The sequence below is a fragment of the Tachysurus vachellii genome, chromosome 23 (genome assembly GCF_030014155.1).
Source record: "Tachysurus vachellii isolate PV-2020 chromosome 23, HZAU_Pvac_v1, whole genome shotgun sequence".
Lineage (NCBI taxonomy): Eukaryota > Metazoa > Chordata > Actinopteri > Siluriformes > Bagridae > Tachysurus > Tachysurus vachellii.
In genome coordinates this window covers 12,368,540-12,388,131 of record NC_083482.1, presented here as the reverse complement: position 1 = coordinate 12,388,131, position 19,592 = coordinate 12,368,540, and the positions used below count along the sequence as shown (strand labels likewise).

Sequence of the window (19,592 nt, the reverse complement as noted above, 5' to 3'; positions counted from 1 at the left end):
AAAAAACCCACACAGGACACCAGTATTAATGTAAGACCAAGACCGCGTCTTCCTCTTTTATTAGCTTTACGCTTGGACATAACCCTGGGTTAACATTTGGCACATAGACTCTTCGTCTAATTTCAACAGAACACCCAATGGGCAGATCGTATGAAAACATTTTAAAATGTGCAATAAAACAGGCACACGTTACATGTATATGTGAATTTAAAAGTGAAAAGTCTAACTATCTGACAAACGTGAGGAGGTTAAGTGAGACAGCACAACACCGAAATGCTCTTCAATGTTTGCCAGGCACGACAGATATCGAGGCCCCTTACACAGCGCTATCCAGGCTCCTTCTAAAGGCACGACATATTCTGAGAACACACTGACGTACACGATAGAACAGAAGAAAAAAAAAATGAAGGAAAAAAGAAATCATGAGATAGCAGCTTAAACATGAACAAATCTGGGTTTTTACATGGCTTTTTGATCTTGAGGTGCAAATCATACGCTTTGCATATAATACTAAAAAACTTTATTCAACAAGCATAAAGGGATAGTATCTCCAACACAGAGGTTTGATGTGTTATGAATCTTAGGTCTTTTTGGCTGTCCAAATTACTACCATTTCAAATAACTATACATTTATGAATAAATATTTTAAACTCTGTTTATGTGCATTTGAATCACATACTGTCATTGTGATTACAATAAAATGCTCATATAAGACACATTAGACTTTATCTGAGAATTCTACACCGTGGATTTTCAGTGCCTGAATTACAGACAAAACACACAGCATGTGAAGAGACACAGTCATTGCTAAACACACATAAACATACAAGGTGGGTATATAGGATATTCATTCAGAGATTTGTATTATTCTACATATAGACATGTTGGTCCTTGTGCATTTGACAATTTCACATGAGTCTTTGAAAAGAAAAAAAAAGAATTCAAATAAAAACAGTATAGGTGGCATGAAGTAAGACTTATAGAAAGTGCTATGATGAGAGCTTTTAAAGAGCAAACTAGACTAGTGGTTCAATCCAGCAAACAGCACAGCTAGTCTGTGATAAGAAGCACAGGTCTTACAGTATATCTCCTCTCAAATATAAACTGCTGTTCTGTTGTTAAAGAGATCACACTGTGTTTATGATGTACATCTACAGCCACAGCCCCTATAAGCATGCAGTATAGAGTATATCCAGTTCACAGATGTGTGTGGGCTGCATTATTGAGCAGCCTAGCTTTGTGCCCCATCGAGAACCCAGTGACACGGAGCACCGGTTCCTTTCGCTCTCTGAGAAGAGCTGGGGAGAATGGACTGCTCTTTTCAGCCAAGAGTCATTCAAAAAAGTGGAATTTGGGCTCTTAACAGTGAGGCTTGGCTGGACTGAATGCCTCTTATTCTCTCGCTTTTGTTTTGCTTTAACTAATAAAGTTATACAGTTACGGCACTGCCAAGTGGCAAACGGACATTCTTTGAGTTAGAAGTTGAAATAAATTTTTTTGTTTGTTTTTCTGAGTTTGGGGTTGGCTTGTAAATGAAAGTCATGATTGACTGACACAACCGAGTCCTTTGCTCTGTGCTAATATCTTGAGATGCATTTGGAGTGCACAAAATAAAAGAAAAGAAAACACGCAAAGTCAGCAAGGAATTTCTTACAGTCCGATCTGTGGAGTCGCAACTTTCCTTCACCTTCATGCTGACTTTTTAAAAACAAAAAGGTGAAATGTATATTTATAAGAAATAAAATCAGCATGAGGGTATTACTGTAGCCAGCAGCATGATTTAACAGAGGCCCCAAAAGCAGATCTATAAAGATCTAATGAAGGAACTCTTACTCCTAAACTACAACTGTGTTGGTTTTCTGCTGTGTATTACACTGTTTGCTGGCGGTGTTGTTACCAGACTCCTCAGATAAATACACGGATTCCTCCTCTTCCCAGAAGGCAGTGCGGCAGAGGGTGGGAGAGAATGGGGCATTAGCCTCTTAGATAACATGAGAGGCTGCATTTCCTGTTGCTGCTGAGAGGCAGCACTCTCATCCTCCTCGTCTTTGCCTCCAGCAAAGTGGAACTGGCCTGAAGTGGGAGGCCACATAGGTGCGGCGAGTCTGGAGAGGTTATTGACGTGAGGGTGCTTAGGTTCTTGAATGACCGGAGGCGAGCCTAGACTCTCCAGTGAGGAGATGCTCTGGTTCCAGGCCTCCTGCAGGTCTATAGGGATGACTTTTGTGGCCTCGCTAGACACACATGGAGGCAGAGAGTCTACATCTTCCTTCCATGGCAGCTTTTTCTCTTCACATGTGGGAGATGGGGGAGCAGCAGTCGGGCTCTGTACAGCCGAGTCTGCAGAGGAAAAAGAATAACAATACTCTACCCAAAATGTACCGCTCACAACATGGATATAGATACATCTAGGATTTGTTGCTTTACAACATCATACATCATCTGCATAAATTGTCTAATAATTTTCTCTTTATTTTCTAAAGAAAGGTAAGCTATATTTGGAGCATCATCTTGCTTTATACCACAGCAATGGTCTAAAGTGTGTTCTGGCTGTAACATGACCAATACGTCAGTATCAATGTGGTCATTCTTATATGTGATTGTTTCTAATAATAAAGTTTACAAAAAAAAGGTCAATATTTATGGAAGGAATTTCAGTTGAGAGAAAGAGAGAGATAGAGATCTGATCGGAAAAAAGGCAGCTAAACATTAGAAAGAACAGAAAAACTTCACAGATTACATCTAACTATGAACAATTACAATATTTGAGGTGTCATATTTTAATAAATTAAACACTGGAATCCTGACAGATCGCTGTGGTACAAGTGGAATAACACACTCCAGACAGTTCTTTTATTTCTTCGGGGTAGCTTCATCACACTCCCCAGAGCGTGCATTGTTTTTGTATAACAGCACAGTCTGTCGTTTGTTATTCTTCATGCATTTCTGACATTTCCTTCACTACCTGATTTGAGTTGCACCTTTGGTGTTTCTGAACCCCTCTGGGCCACAAAGGTGATCCCAATATCCTCATCCTTCTCTGGCTCTGAGTGCTCTCCTTTGTCCTCCTCAGAGTCCAGAGGTACAACCACTGGGTCTGTAAATAGACACATATGTTGCCAGAGTTTTTGGATGGTCACTGGCAAAAAATATCATATCGTGACAAATTTTCATTATACACGATTAATATCAAATATTTATTTAATTAGTGCCACTTTTAAAAAATGACATTTTGAATGATGCTTTTATCTATACAATAAGAGTTATCCACAAAAAGGAAATAAAACGCCAACAATAGGTTTATATATTATTAGTATCTAACATATTTGTCTCATATAGATAACTGTATCAACTGCTGTCACCTTCTGCAACCTCACAGACTCCTACAACCTTTGCTTCTTTTTGTCCAAAACCTCCTGTATCTCTGCAGAATGATATCTCATCATATTGCCCAGCTTTACCCACACAAAGCCCACTTCCTTCACAATGTATACTTATGTGTTCAAGTGTTTGGCGTTTAATTACAACTTCATGCTCATCCATAAGCTTTTTTCTACCACGTGCTTGGTAAAAACAGCAATAATGAAAATCCTCCACTGCACATACCAAACTCATGATGTACTTTCTAAAAAAAGAAAAAAGAAAAAGTGCACTACCTTTGTCTTGCCAGCTGACGTTTCTCCTGGGCTTTTCAATGGCATCTTGCTCCTTTGCATCTGAACCTTTGCGCTGTAACAGTATAAAGCGGTTCATTGATGTGTAGTTAAATCTTTTTTTTTTTTTTTAAATAGAGATTAGGAGGCTTCATTATTTCAAGACAATCCTTAATGTGCTTGCTAAACAAACATAATGGCCCGTATTCAAAGTTGTGTATAAAATAGTGTGGATTTGAATGCAAAAAAATCTTATTTATACACAAAATAATTGTAATTAATTTGTAATTGAAAAATAACATACAGCTATATTTCTTGTTATCGGTTATACTGCTCTAAATACTCTAGGCTGCTTTCCATAATTATTGATATTGTTTTAGATTACTTGCTCTCAGTTCAGGCGGATTTTTCAGGCTGTTGAAAAGTCACACTGTAATTTACACACACTCCAACCAGACGTGAGCTTGTTTGTAATCCTGATGGTGGAATTAGTGCATGCCTATATAACGATCAGATTATCAGATCAGATCCTTATGGAAATATACCACGTGAGCTGCCTTTTCTTGCTCGATTTTTATTTTACACTCGCACACATCATGTGCAAAGCGTGACTAAAGAGTTTCAGCTGTGTGCCTTTGCTTTTGACCCTGCACAGGAGGAGCAGAAGCAGATGTCTGAAGCGATGCTAAGCACTTGCCTTTTTCTGGCTGCGGTCCTTCTTGTGTCGTTTGTACTGAGTGGATTTAAAGGACTCCAGACGGCTGCGCATGTTTCTCTGGAACACCTCCCGGTCCTGCCTCTCCTGATCGCCCGCCAGCATGAAGTGCCGACTGTAGTGAGACTGGTACTGCAGGGCGATAGTGAGAAGTATTACAGTTGTTTCTCAGTGCAGAATTTCTATACATCTAATATGAAAGAAATGTTTTAATTCAATGAGAAATGAAAAACATCTGTACTATAGAGACCTTGATGAATATCAAATATTGATTTCTATAGTTTAATAATAATTATTAATAATATTATATAATAATAATATATTACATTAATAATAATGTACCATATTTGAACGTCCAATATTAAGTTGCTTAACTCTCTGTTATGTAGAAATATCTCTATGTCTAAATCAATGCTCATCATTTATGGGACATTTTGTATTATTTCATTAAAAAGAAAAGAAAACAAAACAAAATTACAAATATTAAGTCTTAAAAATATTAGATATAACTCCTTTTTTGTGGCTAAAACTCAAACTAATTTTCATGTAATGCACTACATATAAACTAAAATAACGTTTCAGGGAAGATTGAAATCTCAGATAGCAGCATTCTTTCTTTGTCTTTCATTCTCTAAAATGTTTATTGTACTGTGCTCAGGCTTCTTCTTCTTGTATACTGGGTGAATCACATTCAGACTGGGACCACATAAGATTTTACCATGTAACTCAGAATGAAAGGCAGTTTAAATTGGGAATGTTTACTGCATTTCTGGCACTTTTTAAAAAAAAATTTCATACTGTGGTGATCCATAGCTACGAGACATCATAGTAACTGAAACAAAATATACAGGGGTTTTATTATATAATAAAGAATAATAATAAAGTTACCTAATATAAAGAGGATTAATATGTGTGTGTGTGTGTGTGTGTGTGTGTGTGTGTGTGTGTGTGTGTGTGTGTGTGTGTGTGTGTGTGCGTGTGTGTGTGTGTGCGCGCATTTGTACCCGTCTCCTGGGTTTGTACAGATTCCCAGCCAGAACATGATGCGTTTCGGTTTCCTCCTCAACCTTTGCACCAGGGTTTGTGTCAATCACCTGAAGATCCAGACACACCCCACTACCATTCTCTCTCCTGTTAACACACACATGCACTGTTTTCTGTCTCATTCCACACAGCTGCAATACAGCATATAATATTGTATCAGCTTTCAGCTCTCACTTACAAGTAGTTAGTAACATTGGTCATCTCTGGAAAAGAAGTCCTACTGGCCATAGAGGGAAGCGAGAGTCTAGCAGTGGTCAAAACATTTCCACCCTGGCACAGGGAATGATAGAATAATCACACATTATAGCCATCATCATTTATTCTGTATGTACAGACTTATACATTTTGGTTAATGCACTTCATTTGTAAATCAGGCTTATTTGTCGTCTGTTGCTGAACTGGAATGGTCAATGAGATGGCAGTAATTCTGATATTATGATACCTGATTCTATACCTGCGTCTATGCCCTACAACACCCACGTAACTTCCTGGAATATGACCAGCTAATCGTTCATGACAGGACTAAAGCATTTTAATACCTTGTGTGTCTCTGGCTTCTCTCAACACACCAAATTAACCATGATCAGAAACTTGGAGGCCATGGACAATAGTATCCAACAGGCAAATATCTAATAATACCACTGCAAGCATGTGAAATAATATCTCAAATTTAAATCTGAATATATGTGAATAAAGTAGTCTAAAAATATTGACATGATTTCCTGACCACCAGAAATCTTATTTTCTATCTTTTTTCCCCTTGTCATCTGGGTGGTCAGGAAGAATGCTGGAAAAAAGGGCTTTCACTATACATTCCAACTGGGCTAATATTAGAGGGTTAACGCCAGTCAGGAAGCTGAGTGCTACAAAACTCAAGGCTGCAGGAAATGACATTCCTAAACCACCTTACGCTTTCCTCAGCACAGCTTGCAGTTTAGCTATCAGGTTAGAATCGGTTTCAGGTAATCAGCAGAGCTTCTTCTGAATATAACTGCCTGTGTGAATTTAGAAAAATGTCTGCACAATGTATCATTAGTCCAATGGAGACATACAGTGAAAAGTAAAAGTCTACACACCGCTGTTAAAAGTGCCTGATCTTTTTCCACGATTTACTGTGATATAGCAACCAATAAATGAACAAATAAATAAATAAATGAATAAAAAATGTTTTGAAAAAGAAAAAACTTAGACCCTCATACCCTTATAATGGGGCATGTGCCTAGGTTCAGAATGAATCACATTCAAATTCGACCGCCATTCCTCCAAAATAAGTTTCGACGAAAAGACAAAATGAAAACATTTTAATTCAGGGAGGATGCCAAGAGACTTAGAGCAACATTAAAGGAGCTGAAGGAATATCTGGCTGCACGTGTACTAGTCACTCGATGTATGTGACAACAATCTCTTCTTAACATGTACAGGCTATAGGCTAAGGTGAAAAATAATACCCAAGTCTGCCCACATTTTGCCAATACAAACATGTGGCAAAAAATCTGCCGAGACCAGCGTAGACCTTTTTAGTCATAATTCCAAAATATATATTTGGCGAAAAAACAAAACAAATTATCACCGAAAAAATACCCATGGTGAAGCAAGTTGGTGGTGGCATCATGCTACAGAGCTTTTACTTGTTCAGCTCTGACTAGGGCACATCATGGATAACTCAATTTAACAAACTATGTTGGTACAAATCCCACAGGCCTGTTAGACAGCTGAAAAAGGTAGGAAAGTTTCACCTTCCAGCAAGATAACAACCCAAAGCATGAGTCAACAAAGGAACGGCTTCAAAAGATAAAGAAGATCAAGGTTTTGGATCGGCCCAGGCACAGCCCAGATCTCAATCCTGCTGAAAACCTGTGGAACGAGTGGAGTTTCCCTCGCAATTTGATACAGGCATTTTTGCAATTGTGAGTCGAATAAAAGTGCCAAATCATGCGGGTAGACTCCTAACCGACAATTGTGCTGTATTACAAGCAGAAGGTGTTCTAAGTATTATACAAGGGGTTTTTCCCCTTGTATAGTTATTATGTAATGTCACAGATCAGAAAGCGTATTTTACATCAAATTTTAACAGGGTTGTGTAAATGTACTAATATCCAATATCTGATGTCTTGCATTTTGTATAATACAATAATATCATTCATTTCTTGCCACATTTAAAATATATAAAACACATTTAAGTCATATTTATGCTAGACTACAGCTAGACATGTAGGAATTTTATTTAACCTTCCATCATTTAAAGCAGGTTTATTGTATGAAGTTTTTGGCTATATATTTACATAAGAGATTTTGAATAATCTACGCTTCCATTACATAGCTAAATAGCCTCCTAGCTTTAGCCAAAATGTAAAGACACTGACAATTGACAACAAACAAGCCTTGATTGATTCAGTTTGGGAAATTGTGTATCTTCACCCAGCATTAATGCCCGGAATGTTTATAACGACAGGAAGAGCGAGAGAGAGAGAGAGAGAGGGAGAGAGAGAGAGAGAGAGAAGAACAACTTAATAAAGTGTCAAAGAGGAAACACCAGCCTGACAATTTTTTAAATAAAACACAGACAGAGTAGTTTATTTTTAAAGAGATCATGTATAATATCAGTATCAGGTGGAAGTGATAATGTAGACTTGCCTGTGCGAGTCATAGTTTTGGCTCTTCCCTGTGATGAGTCTCCTGAAGTAACTTATTTTCCTCAGAGGACTAATATTAAACCTGAATACCAGCACTGACACTGATGTCTCAGGCCCCTCTCTCTCTCTCTCTCTCTCTCTCTCTCTCTCTCTATGATGTCAGCATGGGTATCTCGCTGTGCCCCTGTTTGGGTAGCAAACCCATGTGCTGAGCCAGGGGTGGCAAAGACACTTTGGCGTCAGTGTGCACAACAAAGGAGAGGATTATACTCTCATCTCTGGAGCCTCAGAGACAGAGATCACAGAGCTTGAGAGATTTCAGAGCCTTATTTTACTTCATCTTACTTATACATGACTCTCTAGAGCTTAGCATCTCAAGTAAGCTCCAATTAGACATGGAAAAATCAGTCTCTGTTTTATCCTCTTTAAAGTCAAAGAGAGAGAGAGAGAGAGAGAGAGAGAGAGAGAGAGAGAGAGAGAGAGAGAGAGAGAGAGAGAGAGAGAGAGAGAGAGAGAGAAGGTCTGAACAGAAGAGCTTTACTGGACTGGTGCGCCACCTAGTGGTCATTAGTCACAACGCAGTCTATAACTCTACACTACAATAATAACATAATGTCTCCTGTTTAACATATAAACATTGTATAAACACCATCATAAAGAAAACAGAATGTTTACCTGGTCAATAACACTGATAGCATCTCTGATGTTGATTTTCTGGTACGCCTCCCACAGCTCGCTTTTATGGTACACAGATTTGCGCATCAACAGTTTACTTAGATAGTTTTTGTCAAACTGTTCCCATCTGCAAAATAATGCAAAGGTTAAATTCTGTGTAACTCAATGAGGCAGAGTTCTTTGGAGAAATGCATCAGCGTTTTTTGTTCTTTTTAGCCTAAACATTATCAAACATATAGGAAGCATAGAAAAGGAAATATTGAAACTTTGACTAGAACAAAAGTCTAGGGGACATTGTTGGGCTAAAAACCTATAATGTAAAATGTAAACTAAAAACTTAAATATACTGTAAAAGACTGAGGGTATCAGGGGTATCAATAATAAAAGGTTTGGAACATAAGAAAACAAAATGACTTTTTTCTTTTCTAATGTTAAAGAACATCAGGAAAAAATAAATACCTGCAGTTTTGGTAAGTCAAAATGTCTGTTTTATTATAAGACTTATTAAGAAGTGGAATGTTTGTATATTTTATGTGCATTATACAATCATCTATTTTAAATGTTCATTAAAAATGTAAAAACTGCTCCTGGATTTTTATTAAAAGTATATAGAGACATCAGGGACACAAAATTGGACTCAAACGTTATTAACTAATTCAAGATTGTGTGTAAATGACATACAGATAAATTACTATTTGATTTAAAAAGCACTGACTTGTCCCTCCAGTGATGGTAACCATTCAGACCAGCAATGTCTTCCACAGCAGCTAGAATGTGGTCAAAGGCCTGAAAGAAAGACCGACAGACAGACAGGAAATCACAGCATTTAGAGCGCTCATCATAGCTGTCCCATCTGCCCTATAAAGCAAGATGTTCATGTCATTTCATTGTCTCTACATACTGGTTTCAATCAAACAGTACGAGCTTTCACGTGTCAAAGCCTGTCAATTTGTGGTCAAACATCCAAAAGAGCATAACAGGCCCAACTCTGGGTGGGAATTTTGTCAACACAGTCAGTTAGAGAAACACTGGGCAGTTGTGGGCTTCTGTTAAGCAAGTGCGATGTTGCATAAACAACTGGTTGAAAAGATCACACCTGGGAGAGTGAATGTGTAAGCTCGTACCTTCCTTCCCAAGATATAGTTGTCATACAGATGTGGCAGAACTGGCTAACGTGTGAAACTAGACAATGTTTTGTCTAATATGTGAGAGGCTGGGGGGTGGTGTGGGGTTTTCTGGGGGAATCAAATCTAGCAGACTCTTTTTGTCATGCAGTGATGCTGAATCTATGTTTAGCTGTGGTTTCAGCGTGCTCAGCAGGTTTCTCTAAGCCTGCATGCAGGAGGCTTAGTGACATTCGTAGTGTGGAGGATGGCGGGGCAGTGGAGTGCTGACCAAATCCCTCTCACCATTTCCTACACAGACAGACACTAGAGAAAGAAGATGTGGTTTCTTTTACACATCACGTGTGTTTGTGTTCGTGTGTGTGTGTGTAGCTAAGGGCACAGCACACTGGCCAAAAGAAGGTTGTATGATTAATTCATTGCTTAGTGTTAAGATCAGGATCAGCACTAAGCTGTAAGGCACACGTTTCCACAGCAAGGTCAAAACTACTAGTAGTGAGATACAAAAAGAAAGAACTGTAGACAGACAGACAGATAGACAGACAGACAGACAGACAGATAGACAGACAGACAGACAAACAGAAAGGGAAACAGGTAAAAAGGTAGATAAATAGAAAGACACACAGATAAACAGGCAGACAAAAAGACAGACAGACAAGCAGATATACAGATAGACAAGAAAGACAGACAGAAAATTAAACAGGTAGACAGACAGACAGATAAATAGACAGGCAGAAAAGCAGATACACAGATAGACAGACAGACACACAGGCAGACAAACAGACAGAAAGACAGATGGACTGACAGCAGTTTAACATGCACTGACTCACACGCTCATGGATCTCTTCATTAATGGTAGGTTTTCTGTTAGTGCTGCGAGGAACCTTGAGCCATTTAACCAGAGGCTTGATTGTCAGACCCTGTGTGATGGAGTGCAAACAGTAACAGGAAAAACATTTCTCTTGTATCTTAGCTCTGGTGTCTGATCTAGTATCAACATTTTGTTCTAAATAATATACCAGGACTAAGTCAATATTTTCACTGACATTGAAAATGAACATTTTTGTAATTTCTGTCCAAAAATTATACCACAATCTATCAAAAGTGCTATCTATCAATATCAATGTTATGATGGTGTGATGAAGCTAAGTGACTGCTACCACTCTGAGGCTGTTTGTTTAACTATAATAGCATGTCAAAGTTTTTTTATTCCACTTACATCCACAGTAATTTGACAGCATTTTTTTAAAATAATAAACAACACATTTATTAAAAAATGTCATGTTGTGTAACAACAAACAAGGTCATTTTACTAGTCACATTTTAGCAGCTATAAGAAGTTGTCCTTCTTCATCGTTCTCATTTTTTCTATCTTTCTTAAAGTTAAAAAGACAGAAACTCTTGACTAATTAACTAACCACCAGAAAGATCAAACTTTCCTGAGGCGGAAAACGCATAGAGCTCACACCGAAGAGACATGTTTAGTATAAGTCTTAGATTTCATTGGGTAACCGATACAGAATTCCCTGTAAACGAGCTGCATTATAACAAACACATTAACATAAACCTGTGACTTGCCACTTGTACTACTGTCAACTCTGCAGTTAATGAATTAACACCTTCTGACCAATCAGAAATGAGACTCACAATCATAGATCATCTTGTGTTTATACAAACACCTGGGTTGATGTATAAGTTGTAATGTGGAAGTTGTAGTTTGACAGGTGACAAAAAAACTGCATGTTTCTGACCAACATTCAGAGAACGCTATAAAACTAGCAGCTAGCCATTAGCAAGAAACATGCTTATGTGCGTGCATTTGTTATTTTTCTGGTGGCTGAAAGCTTGCTCATTTTTATAAGGATGCTCATCAAGCCAAGGGCAATTCAAAAACAAACAAATACAGATGCACACAGACACACACACACACACACACACACACACACAGAATTAGAATGAATGATATTGGCATATTAATTTTTTCACATTGCTCGCTCACAAAACATTGTAATAAATACCCTCGTTCATCATAATTAGAATAAGCAGACCAGCAGCAGTCCCAATTGATTACATTCACACCCAAATCCACAGCCAGCCTAATATAGATGTGTTTACACATAGTGAATGTTACACGATACCTGAAACATGACCGTGAAGAAAACCACAACGATGGTCGTTGCAACAAAATAATCTTTCGCCTTCACATGCTCCGCATCCAGCAATACCACCAGGGCAAAAGCTACTGCACCTCTCAGGCCACCGTAGGACATCACCACCTGGTCGATCTTTTCCAGGGGCACCAGTCGAAACTTGTTCAGAATCCAGGTCTGTCCGACTACACCTGGGAGTGTATAACAATAAAAATGATAATAATGAAAAAAGATAAACTGTTATAGGATGTAAGTATATCAGGTAGAGTAGTAATGCTGAGCCATTTACAGATACTGGACATTTTAGATATTAAACATTCCTTCTTTCATCTTCAGTAACACTTTATCCTGTTCAGGCTCAAGGTGCATTTATTGAACAGTGGTCCGAATACATGCTGGACGTGATGCCAGTTCATCACAGGTGATGCTACCTACAGTACTATGTCACTCGTTGCCATGATGGAGCACCTTATAATACAGTCAGTCATCAAATCATTTTCACTGTACCATGTGTGCACTCTTTATTAATGCTAGCTTTTCTCTACTGTTGCTTGAATATTATGGGCTGCTAGATAGTGACATTTAGATCTAAAAGATTTAAAAATCCCAGCATTAATGCTGCACACACACACACACACACACACACACACACACAAAACCCCCAGGGTCACATTTGTGCTAAGAATACACCACTACCCGATATAGCACAGGATGGTCTACAGTCATCTGCTAGGCATTACCACTGTTATGTTTGCAGTGTGAGCTAATCGTGTGTGCTTCTTACAATTTCTTAGAACATTGGACAACCTTTATATTAACTATACAAAATTGAGAAAATGTGATGCATTACAGATGCTTGATAACATGAAGCATCTGGTTTCGCCTTAGGGTTGGTAACTACAAAAGCTTATAAACTGGAGAAAAAAAAATAAATAGGTATAAAAAGAACTCCAGACAATCAGACATGTCAGTTTATTTGCTAAAAGGTAATCTACACTGTCGGTTTACTGTACCTAAACAATGTCAACTAAGTGTATATATATATATATATATATATATATATATATATATATATATATATATATATATATATATATATATATATATATATACACACTTAGTTGACATTGTTTAAATATATATATATATATATATATATATATATATATATATATATATATATATATATATATATATATCAGCCTTAAACAAAGCTAAAGATGGCATTGTGTACCTCGAACAGAGCAACACACTAATCCCCGCTTACCAAATACAGCTGTTTTCTGTTATCCATCCCATCCGTGAGTCATAGACTCCACTCTCAGAGCTTTATTCTGGTTGAAAACACTAACATACTAAAAAATTACAGATTATGATCTGGTGATTGATTTGACATCACCATCATTTGACGTCACCCAGAACGCTAATCCAATTAATTACTATTTATTATGTCAATGTCAATGTCAATGTCAACTTTATTTGTATAGCACTATTCAAACAACACATGCTGACCAATGTGCTTTACAACATCTAAGTATATATGAAAAAAATAATAAATAATAAATAATAAATAAGTATTTTAAAAATTGGTACGGAATCAGCATCCCTGACGTACATGGGTAAGCTATTCCAATTGTCCATTGTCCATTGTCTTGCTTAGACTTCTACATTAATTTGAATCACTAATTATAAGATATGTCTAATAATTACATTCAAAGAATAACTCACCCATAGCTCTGAAAACAAAGATGAATACGAGAGTGCACACGACTAGTCCAGTATCCCAGGCCCATTTGGACTTGTCCACAGCTGAAATACCAAGGAAAATGAAGATGATGGTTTCAGCAATGCTGGCCAGAGTCTTCATCGTGTACTTGACGGCAGTGCGGGACTTCTGGGATATGTTGGCCTCCACGTACTTGTTGCAACCAATGCCACAAAAGGTCATTCTGTGTTAGAGAAAGTGTGTCAATTCATGCTGAATTTAAAATAAGAACATCAGCAAATGTCACTGAGAGTGTGCTCTGTCTAGCTATTGGTTAAATTGGTTAAATCTTTGCAATGCACTGTGGGAAATTCATGGAAATTGAGAAAATTGTTTTGAGAAAATTATTTATAGCAAGGTATTCAGGCTCCAACCCCTAAAATCACTGTTAGGGTTTGGAGGCTGATAACTATTAGGAATTTTTAAGAGATATTTTAGCTTAGTACTGTAGTTAAGCTGTTGGCTGACTGGTCCAAAGGTTGTGAGTTCAAATCCTAGGTCCACCAATTTGCCTCTGCTGGGCCCCTAAGCAAGGCCCTTAATGCTCTGGATAAGGGTGTCTGCCAAATGACCTTATAATCAAAATGTAACAGAAGCATGTTCCTATTCATATTTAATATTAAGTTAACCAGTGTGCCAATAATTCCAGGGTTTTTTCCTAATAGTTTTTTTCCATATGCATTATGGAGAGTTAACAGCTCCAGAGCCTCGACAGCAATGCAATGAGTTAAACGCCATATCCACCGTACAACACCGAGCTCTAGTGGAAGGGGCGGGAATATTAACATGAGAAGTGTGCATCGTACAGTGCTGTCACTGTTAAAGAGGACTGAAGAACTGACGATAAAGTGATTACTGCCTTCAAGAAGGACACTCCAGCCAAGCCGCTGTTTGACGTGACTGAATATGAAGTACATAGACAGAAGACTCAACCTCACTGAATTCTTCATCATGTGGCAATATGCTGTTCATACACACACGTTTTAACAAAAGTATCATACATCCAGAACAGCTTACAAATGCGTCAATGAGTTTGTCATGTGCGCAAGTGTGTGTGACTACTGCGTTGTGAAGAGAGAGCGAGATGGAGCTTGGCACAGACACACATCAGATCTCATATTAGATTTCTATCTTAACACCTACTCTGGTTAAATACGTACATTTCCATTCATTATTCGCCTTCCAAACTGCAGGACCAAGTCAGTATAAACTACCACAAGGGGGCACTTTAAACACTTTCTCAGTGAACGGTGGGTCTCAGAGTAACCTAATTTCACAAAAATGCACGTTAAGCATTTAATACACACTTTCAACCATATTTTTCTTCCAAATAATCATCAATGTGTAAAATAAACTGTGCTCCTGTATTTATTTGATTATCCATGCACTCCAGAATCCGTACATTTACTCTTGTCGGTTTCTGACTTTTTGGATACCCTGTAATATGTTGAACTGAATGATAAAGAATACTAAACAAATATTTTCCCAAGCTTTCACAAACACTGAATCATCTTTACGTAATATTTCCTGTAATATCTTTTAATCAAGAATGACTTACTAATGTTAATTGGGGTTACAGTGTACTTTTCCCCCATAATCTTATGTGAGACTTGCAGAAACTGTTAAATGGAGTTTGAGGCAGAATCAAGACTCAACAGATACTGATACTTAACTGAAATTGAAAAGTATAATGTTTAGTAAAATGTTATAATGTACTAATTGAACAGAATGTATAATATATATAATATAATGTTCAGTACTGTGCAGGTGTTAGTAAGACGCATTACTGGGTTTATCTCGGTTCTCCAGTTTCCTCCCATCTCTCAAAATCAAGCCAGTACCTGGACAGACTATTCAGAAGTTGTGAATGAGTGTGAGTGAGTGTGCATGGTGCCCTGCAATACACTCACATCTTGTCCACTCTGTTCCTGCCTCACACCTTATCAGAGCCGATCCTGACCTCCCTGGGGCCCTAAGCAAAATTCTGCTAAGGGGCCCTCCTACCTGACCCGTGAGCCATGTAAACCATTTGCCACACATTCACACTTGCACTGGCAGCACTGCACAGCTAATAGTCATAGTATCTAGTCAGATAGAGGCTAGAGACAGAATCACATCGACTTAACTTTACTGTTATTGCTCTTGCTGACATCAAACTTGAAGAGAACACAAGTTTACCTGATTGCTGTTCTCGCATTTCACTCTCGTTTTGTTTCTTTTTTCTCTTTTCATGGCCAGATGGATAGTTCCGCTTCATATTGTCATCTACACAGTAAACATTAACACGCGCTGTAAAATGAGGCAGGGGGAGGCGGGGCCTTGCGTAATTTGCGGAGCCATACGCAACTTGCGTAGTGAGCGTATAGGGCCGATCGGCTCTGCACCTAATGTTCATGGGCTAGTATTACTGACCAGGCAAAGCTGTGACTGAAGATGAACAAATGAAAATATTACTAATTGCATGTGCTGTTCATTTTATATTACAACATACACAATCATTTTCAAGCTAGCTAGAGTTTATCTGAATTTTGTATATATCATACAGCACTTGTCTCTTCTTTGGCTCCTTTCCCATCCCTGACCTTGTCTTTTTCACTTTCACTGTATTTTCCCATTCATCTTCTTTTATCTGGCTCCCTTTCCCTGTCTCTATCTCCCTTTCTGGCATGAATCTCTGTTTTTCCCATCAATCTTAAATTCTCTCTCAGTATAAGGTGAGTCATGACACATGCACAGACACATTTTTACTTTGAATCTTTATCATTCAGTTCTTTGTATGAGTCTGTGTGAGTCTGTGTGTGTGTGTGAGAGAGAGAGAGAGAGAGAGAGAGAGAATCTGTACTTACGAGAGAATAGCTGAGAGGGAGAAGAGTTCAGCTGTGAGGTAAGCCAGATACACCAGCAGGAAGACGAACAGCGGCTCGATGATGCGTACCCTCTTGGTGAAACGAGTGATAAAAGCCAGGATAACAGCAAAGATCAGTCCCACCAGCGTCCCACCGATGCTGACTATGAGGAAGGAGGCTGAGAAAGTTAAATAAGTTAGACACAGCGGAGAGAAACCCAGACCCACAACCCCTTTATTTTTCTGTTAATAATTTTTTTTAAATCTGTATACTGACTTCTGTTTCATTTATTAATGAATAAAATAAGCAAAGGTCTCAATTCCATGTCAAAGTGAGTGATCATAAACATATTGGACACTGAGAAAGTCCTTAAGAAAATATCAGTCTCTCTAACAGACGCTTGTTTGCATTAATGTAACAGTATACAGTAATTACCATTATGTGTATACGCTATAATTTATAATATTGATGGCAAAGCAGGGACTTTTTTTTTTTTTTTACCTCACACTGAGCCAATAAAATCTGACTTATTAAAAAGAAGAATGTCCTGGTTCACTTGGATTATCTAAAATGAGATTTAAATAAAACTTCAGAGTAATCAAAACTCACCCACGCCTTTAAAGTAGTCTGCTGTTTGGACATTTCCTGGACCCACTTCAACAAAGGAGATATAAACCTTATACAATACCTACAAAACAGACAGAACATTGACTTAAATTCTTTTAATTGAAATGTTAAGAAAACATACAGTTATGTAGGTTAGTAAGGGTTTAAAATGCTAAACTGATATGGGATCAGATCTGACATACTTTCCGATTCGGTGCACAGATCTGATGCTATGAATCGGACCAACAGAAAGCTAATCTTGCATGTGAATATACGACATGACCCTTCTCAAAGCAGTCTTCCATCACGTCTCTAAGGACTTGCATAACACGGCAACAGAAGCTTGCAGACAGATGGCTCGGTTACTGCAAAGATGTCAGAATCTAATCAGTATCAGGTACTGGCTGATACTTAGAGCTTGAAAAAGGGCACAAATTAAGATGGGTGCATGCCGAATTATGATATAACAGTATATAATTAAGTTAAGGCATTTATACAGAGCAAAACTTTGGAGGAAATAGTCAAATATTAACAAGGCCTTGTCATTACAAAGCTAATGTTATAGACAGGAGGCTTGAAAAAACAAAACATTTGCTACTAGTAGCAGAAAAATGTTAGGATGGGAAAGTAAATAGATAGACAAATGGACTGATGAATGATTGAATGGATGGATGGATGGATGGATGGATGGATAGATGGATGGATATTTATTTTATTTGTTTATTTATTTATTACAGGGACAATGCATATTAATAAACATTTCTGTCAAAAAGCCAGAGTTAGCCAGATGGCTATTTTTCACATGTAGTCCCTAGACAGATGGTAATAGTCACCCTAAAAAAGATAAAAGTAAATAAAAGTACATATTGAAATAAGAATAAAGCTACAATGCATAGATGGATGGATGTACTGTATAGATGGATGGATGGATGGTTGGATGGATGGAATTGGAATGAAAGGACAGAGACAGCAGCTTGGGGTAAGACCACAAACACTTATCTGCAGTTCTCTCAGCATGTTTTCTGCAGCATAAGCTGTTCATATATTCTTACAAAATCTACATTCCTAGCCGATCACTGAAGTAAAGCCACACTAACAACCACTGAATTTCTTTTCAGGTCAGATGACTCGTAGCCAACAAAAACCACATGCATGGAGATTAAGCCTCAATCCGAGGCTCAGTGGACCGGCACATGAACCCATTAAAGGCTCAATTGACTGAAATTCAGTACCACATTCATGCCAGCCAGTCGATTTAACAAGATCTGCCACTTTTACTTGAAATTTAACTACTCTTTATATCCACAAGTGCATGTACACTGTGAATAAAGCCCTATATTGAATATATTTCTCATACCTTTAATACAAAAAGTGTGTTATTTAAACCCTCTGTCTCATTCTAAATTGAATAGTGTGAACCCTTGTAGTCAAAAAGCTAAATCAACTCAATCCTAATTCCATAGTCATGCAAATTCCGTAGTCATGCTCAATATTAGAAACCTAATCAGAGTACCATTCGCTCAGCAACTTTAATTTGGCTGCATATGGGTGTATGGAGTAATAATCCCATAATGCGCCATCATACAGCCAATAATGTGGAGGTTCTCATTCCTTAACGCTATGTGGGAATCTACTAAGGAGGTCAAAGTTCTCTGACTGCATCTGCATTAACTTTAGTAATCTTATAAGCGAAACAGCAGACTTAGCAACAACCACTGTTCGTGTGAGCAGAAATAATGAGAGCTCCTATAGAGCTTTGATTCTAATGGCTCCATAGGATAAAGGCGATTAGTTTTTTTTTCCCTTGTTTATTATTTGAGTTTATAATGAGTGAGAACTGGAACAACATTGAAAACATTTTACTTTTCTTTTTTTTAAACTTGCCAAGTCTGATTTGGTCTATCTGTCTACTAAGTAACCAAAGAATGAATTGTTCTGCACAACAGTGAAAAGAAATAAATAAAATAAAAGTGTGCATAAGAAATAACCTAGAGACCTAATCGTTTCTTCTTCTTCTACTTTAGTCTTTTCCCGTTAGGGGTTGCCACAGCGAATCATCAGTTTCCACCTAACTCTATCCTCGACATCCTCTACTCCTGCACCAATTACCTTCATGTCCACTTTTATCACATCCATATATCTCCTCTTTGTCCTTCCTCTTAACATCTTACCTGGCAGCTACAGTACATCTCCAACATCCTTCTACCAATATAACCATCTCCCTCCTCTGTACATGTCCAAACCATCTCAGTCTAGCCTCTCTGACCTTGTCCCCAAAACAGCCAACCTGAGCTGTCCCTCTGATGTGCTCGTTCCTAATCCTGTCCATCCTCGTCAATCCTCAAGAGAACCTCAGCATCCTCATCTCTCATACAGCATAG

General features: G+C 38.0%; 1 protein-coding gene across 1 annotated transcript in view; it reads right to left on the bottom strand.

The window, feature by feature from the left end:
* Positions 1-255: 255 nt before the first annotated feature.
* Positions 256-19,592, bottom strand: part of slc9a5 (solute carrier family 9 member A5) — a 31,517-nt gene continuing 12,180 nt past the window's right edge. Inside the window, exons 4-16 of the mRNA XM_060859188.1 lie at positions 17,215-17,293; positions 16,606-16,783; positions 13,723-13,943; positions 11,983-12,185; positions 10,675-10,764; positions 9,436-9,506; positions 8,721-8,847; positions 5,591-5,682; positions 5,373-5,499; positions 4,351-4,500; positions 3,657-3,729; positions 2,966-3,097; positions 256-2,340 (exon numbers count right to left, since the gene is read on the bottom strand). Of these exons, the coding sequence (XP_060715171.1) occupies positions 1,841-2,340; positions 2,966-3,097; positions 3,657-3,729; positions 4,351-4,500; positions 5,373-5,499; positions 5,591-5,682; positions 8,721-8,847; positions 9,436-9,506; positions 10,675-10,764; positions 11,983-12,185; positions 13,723-13,943; positions 16,606-16,783; positions 17,215-17,293 (2,043 nt within the window). The 3' untranslated portion in view covers positions 256-1,840. The remainder of the gene's footprint in view (positions 2,341-2,965; positions 3,098-3,656; positions 3,730-4,350; positions 4,501-5,372; positions 5,500-5,590; positions 5,683-8,720; positions 8,848-9,435; positions 9,507-10,674; positions 10,765-11,982; positions 12,186-13,722; positions 13,944-16,605; positions 16,784-17,214; positions 17,294-19,592) is intronic.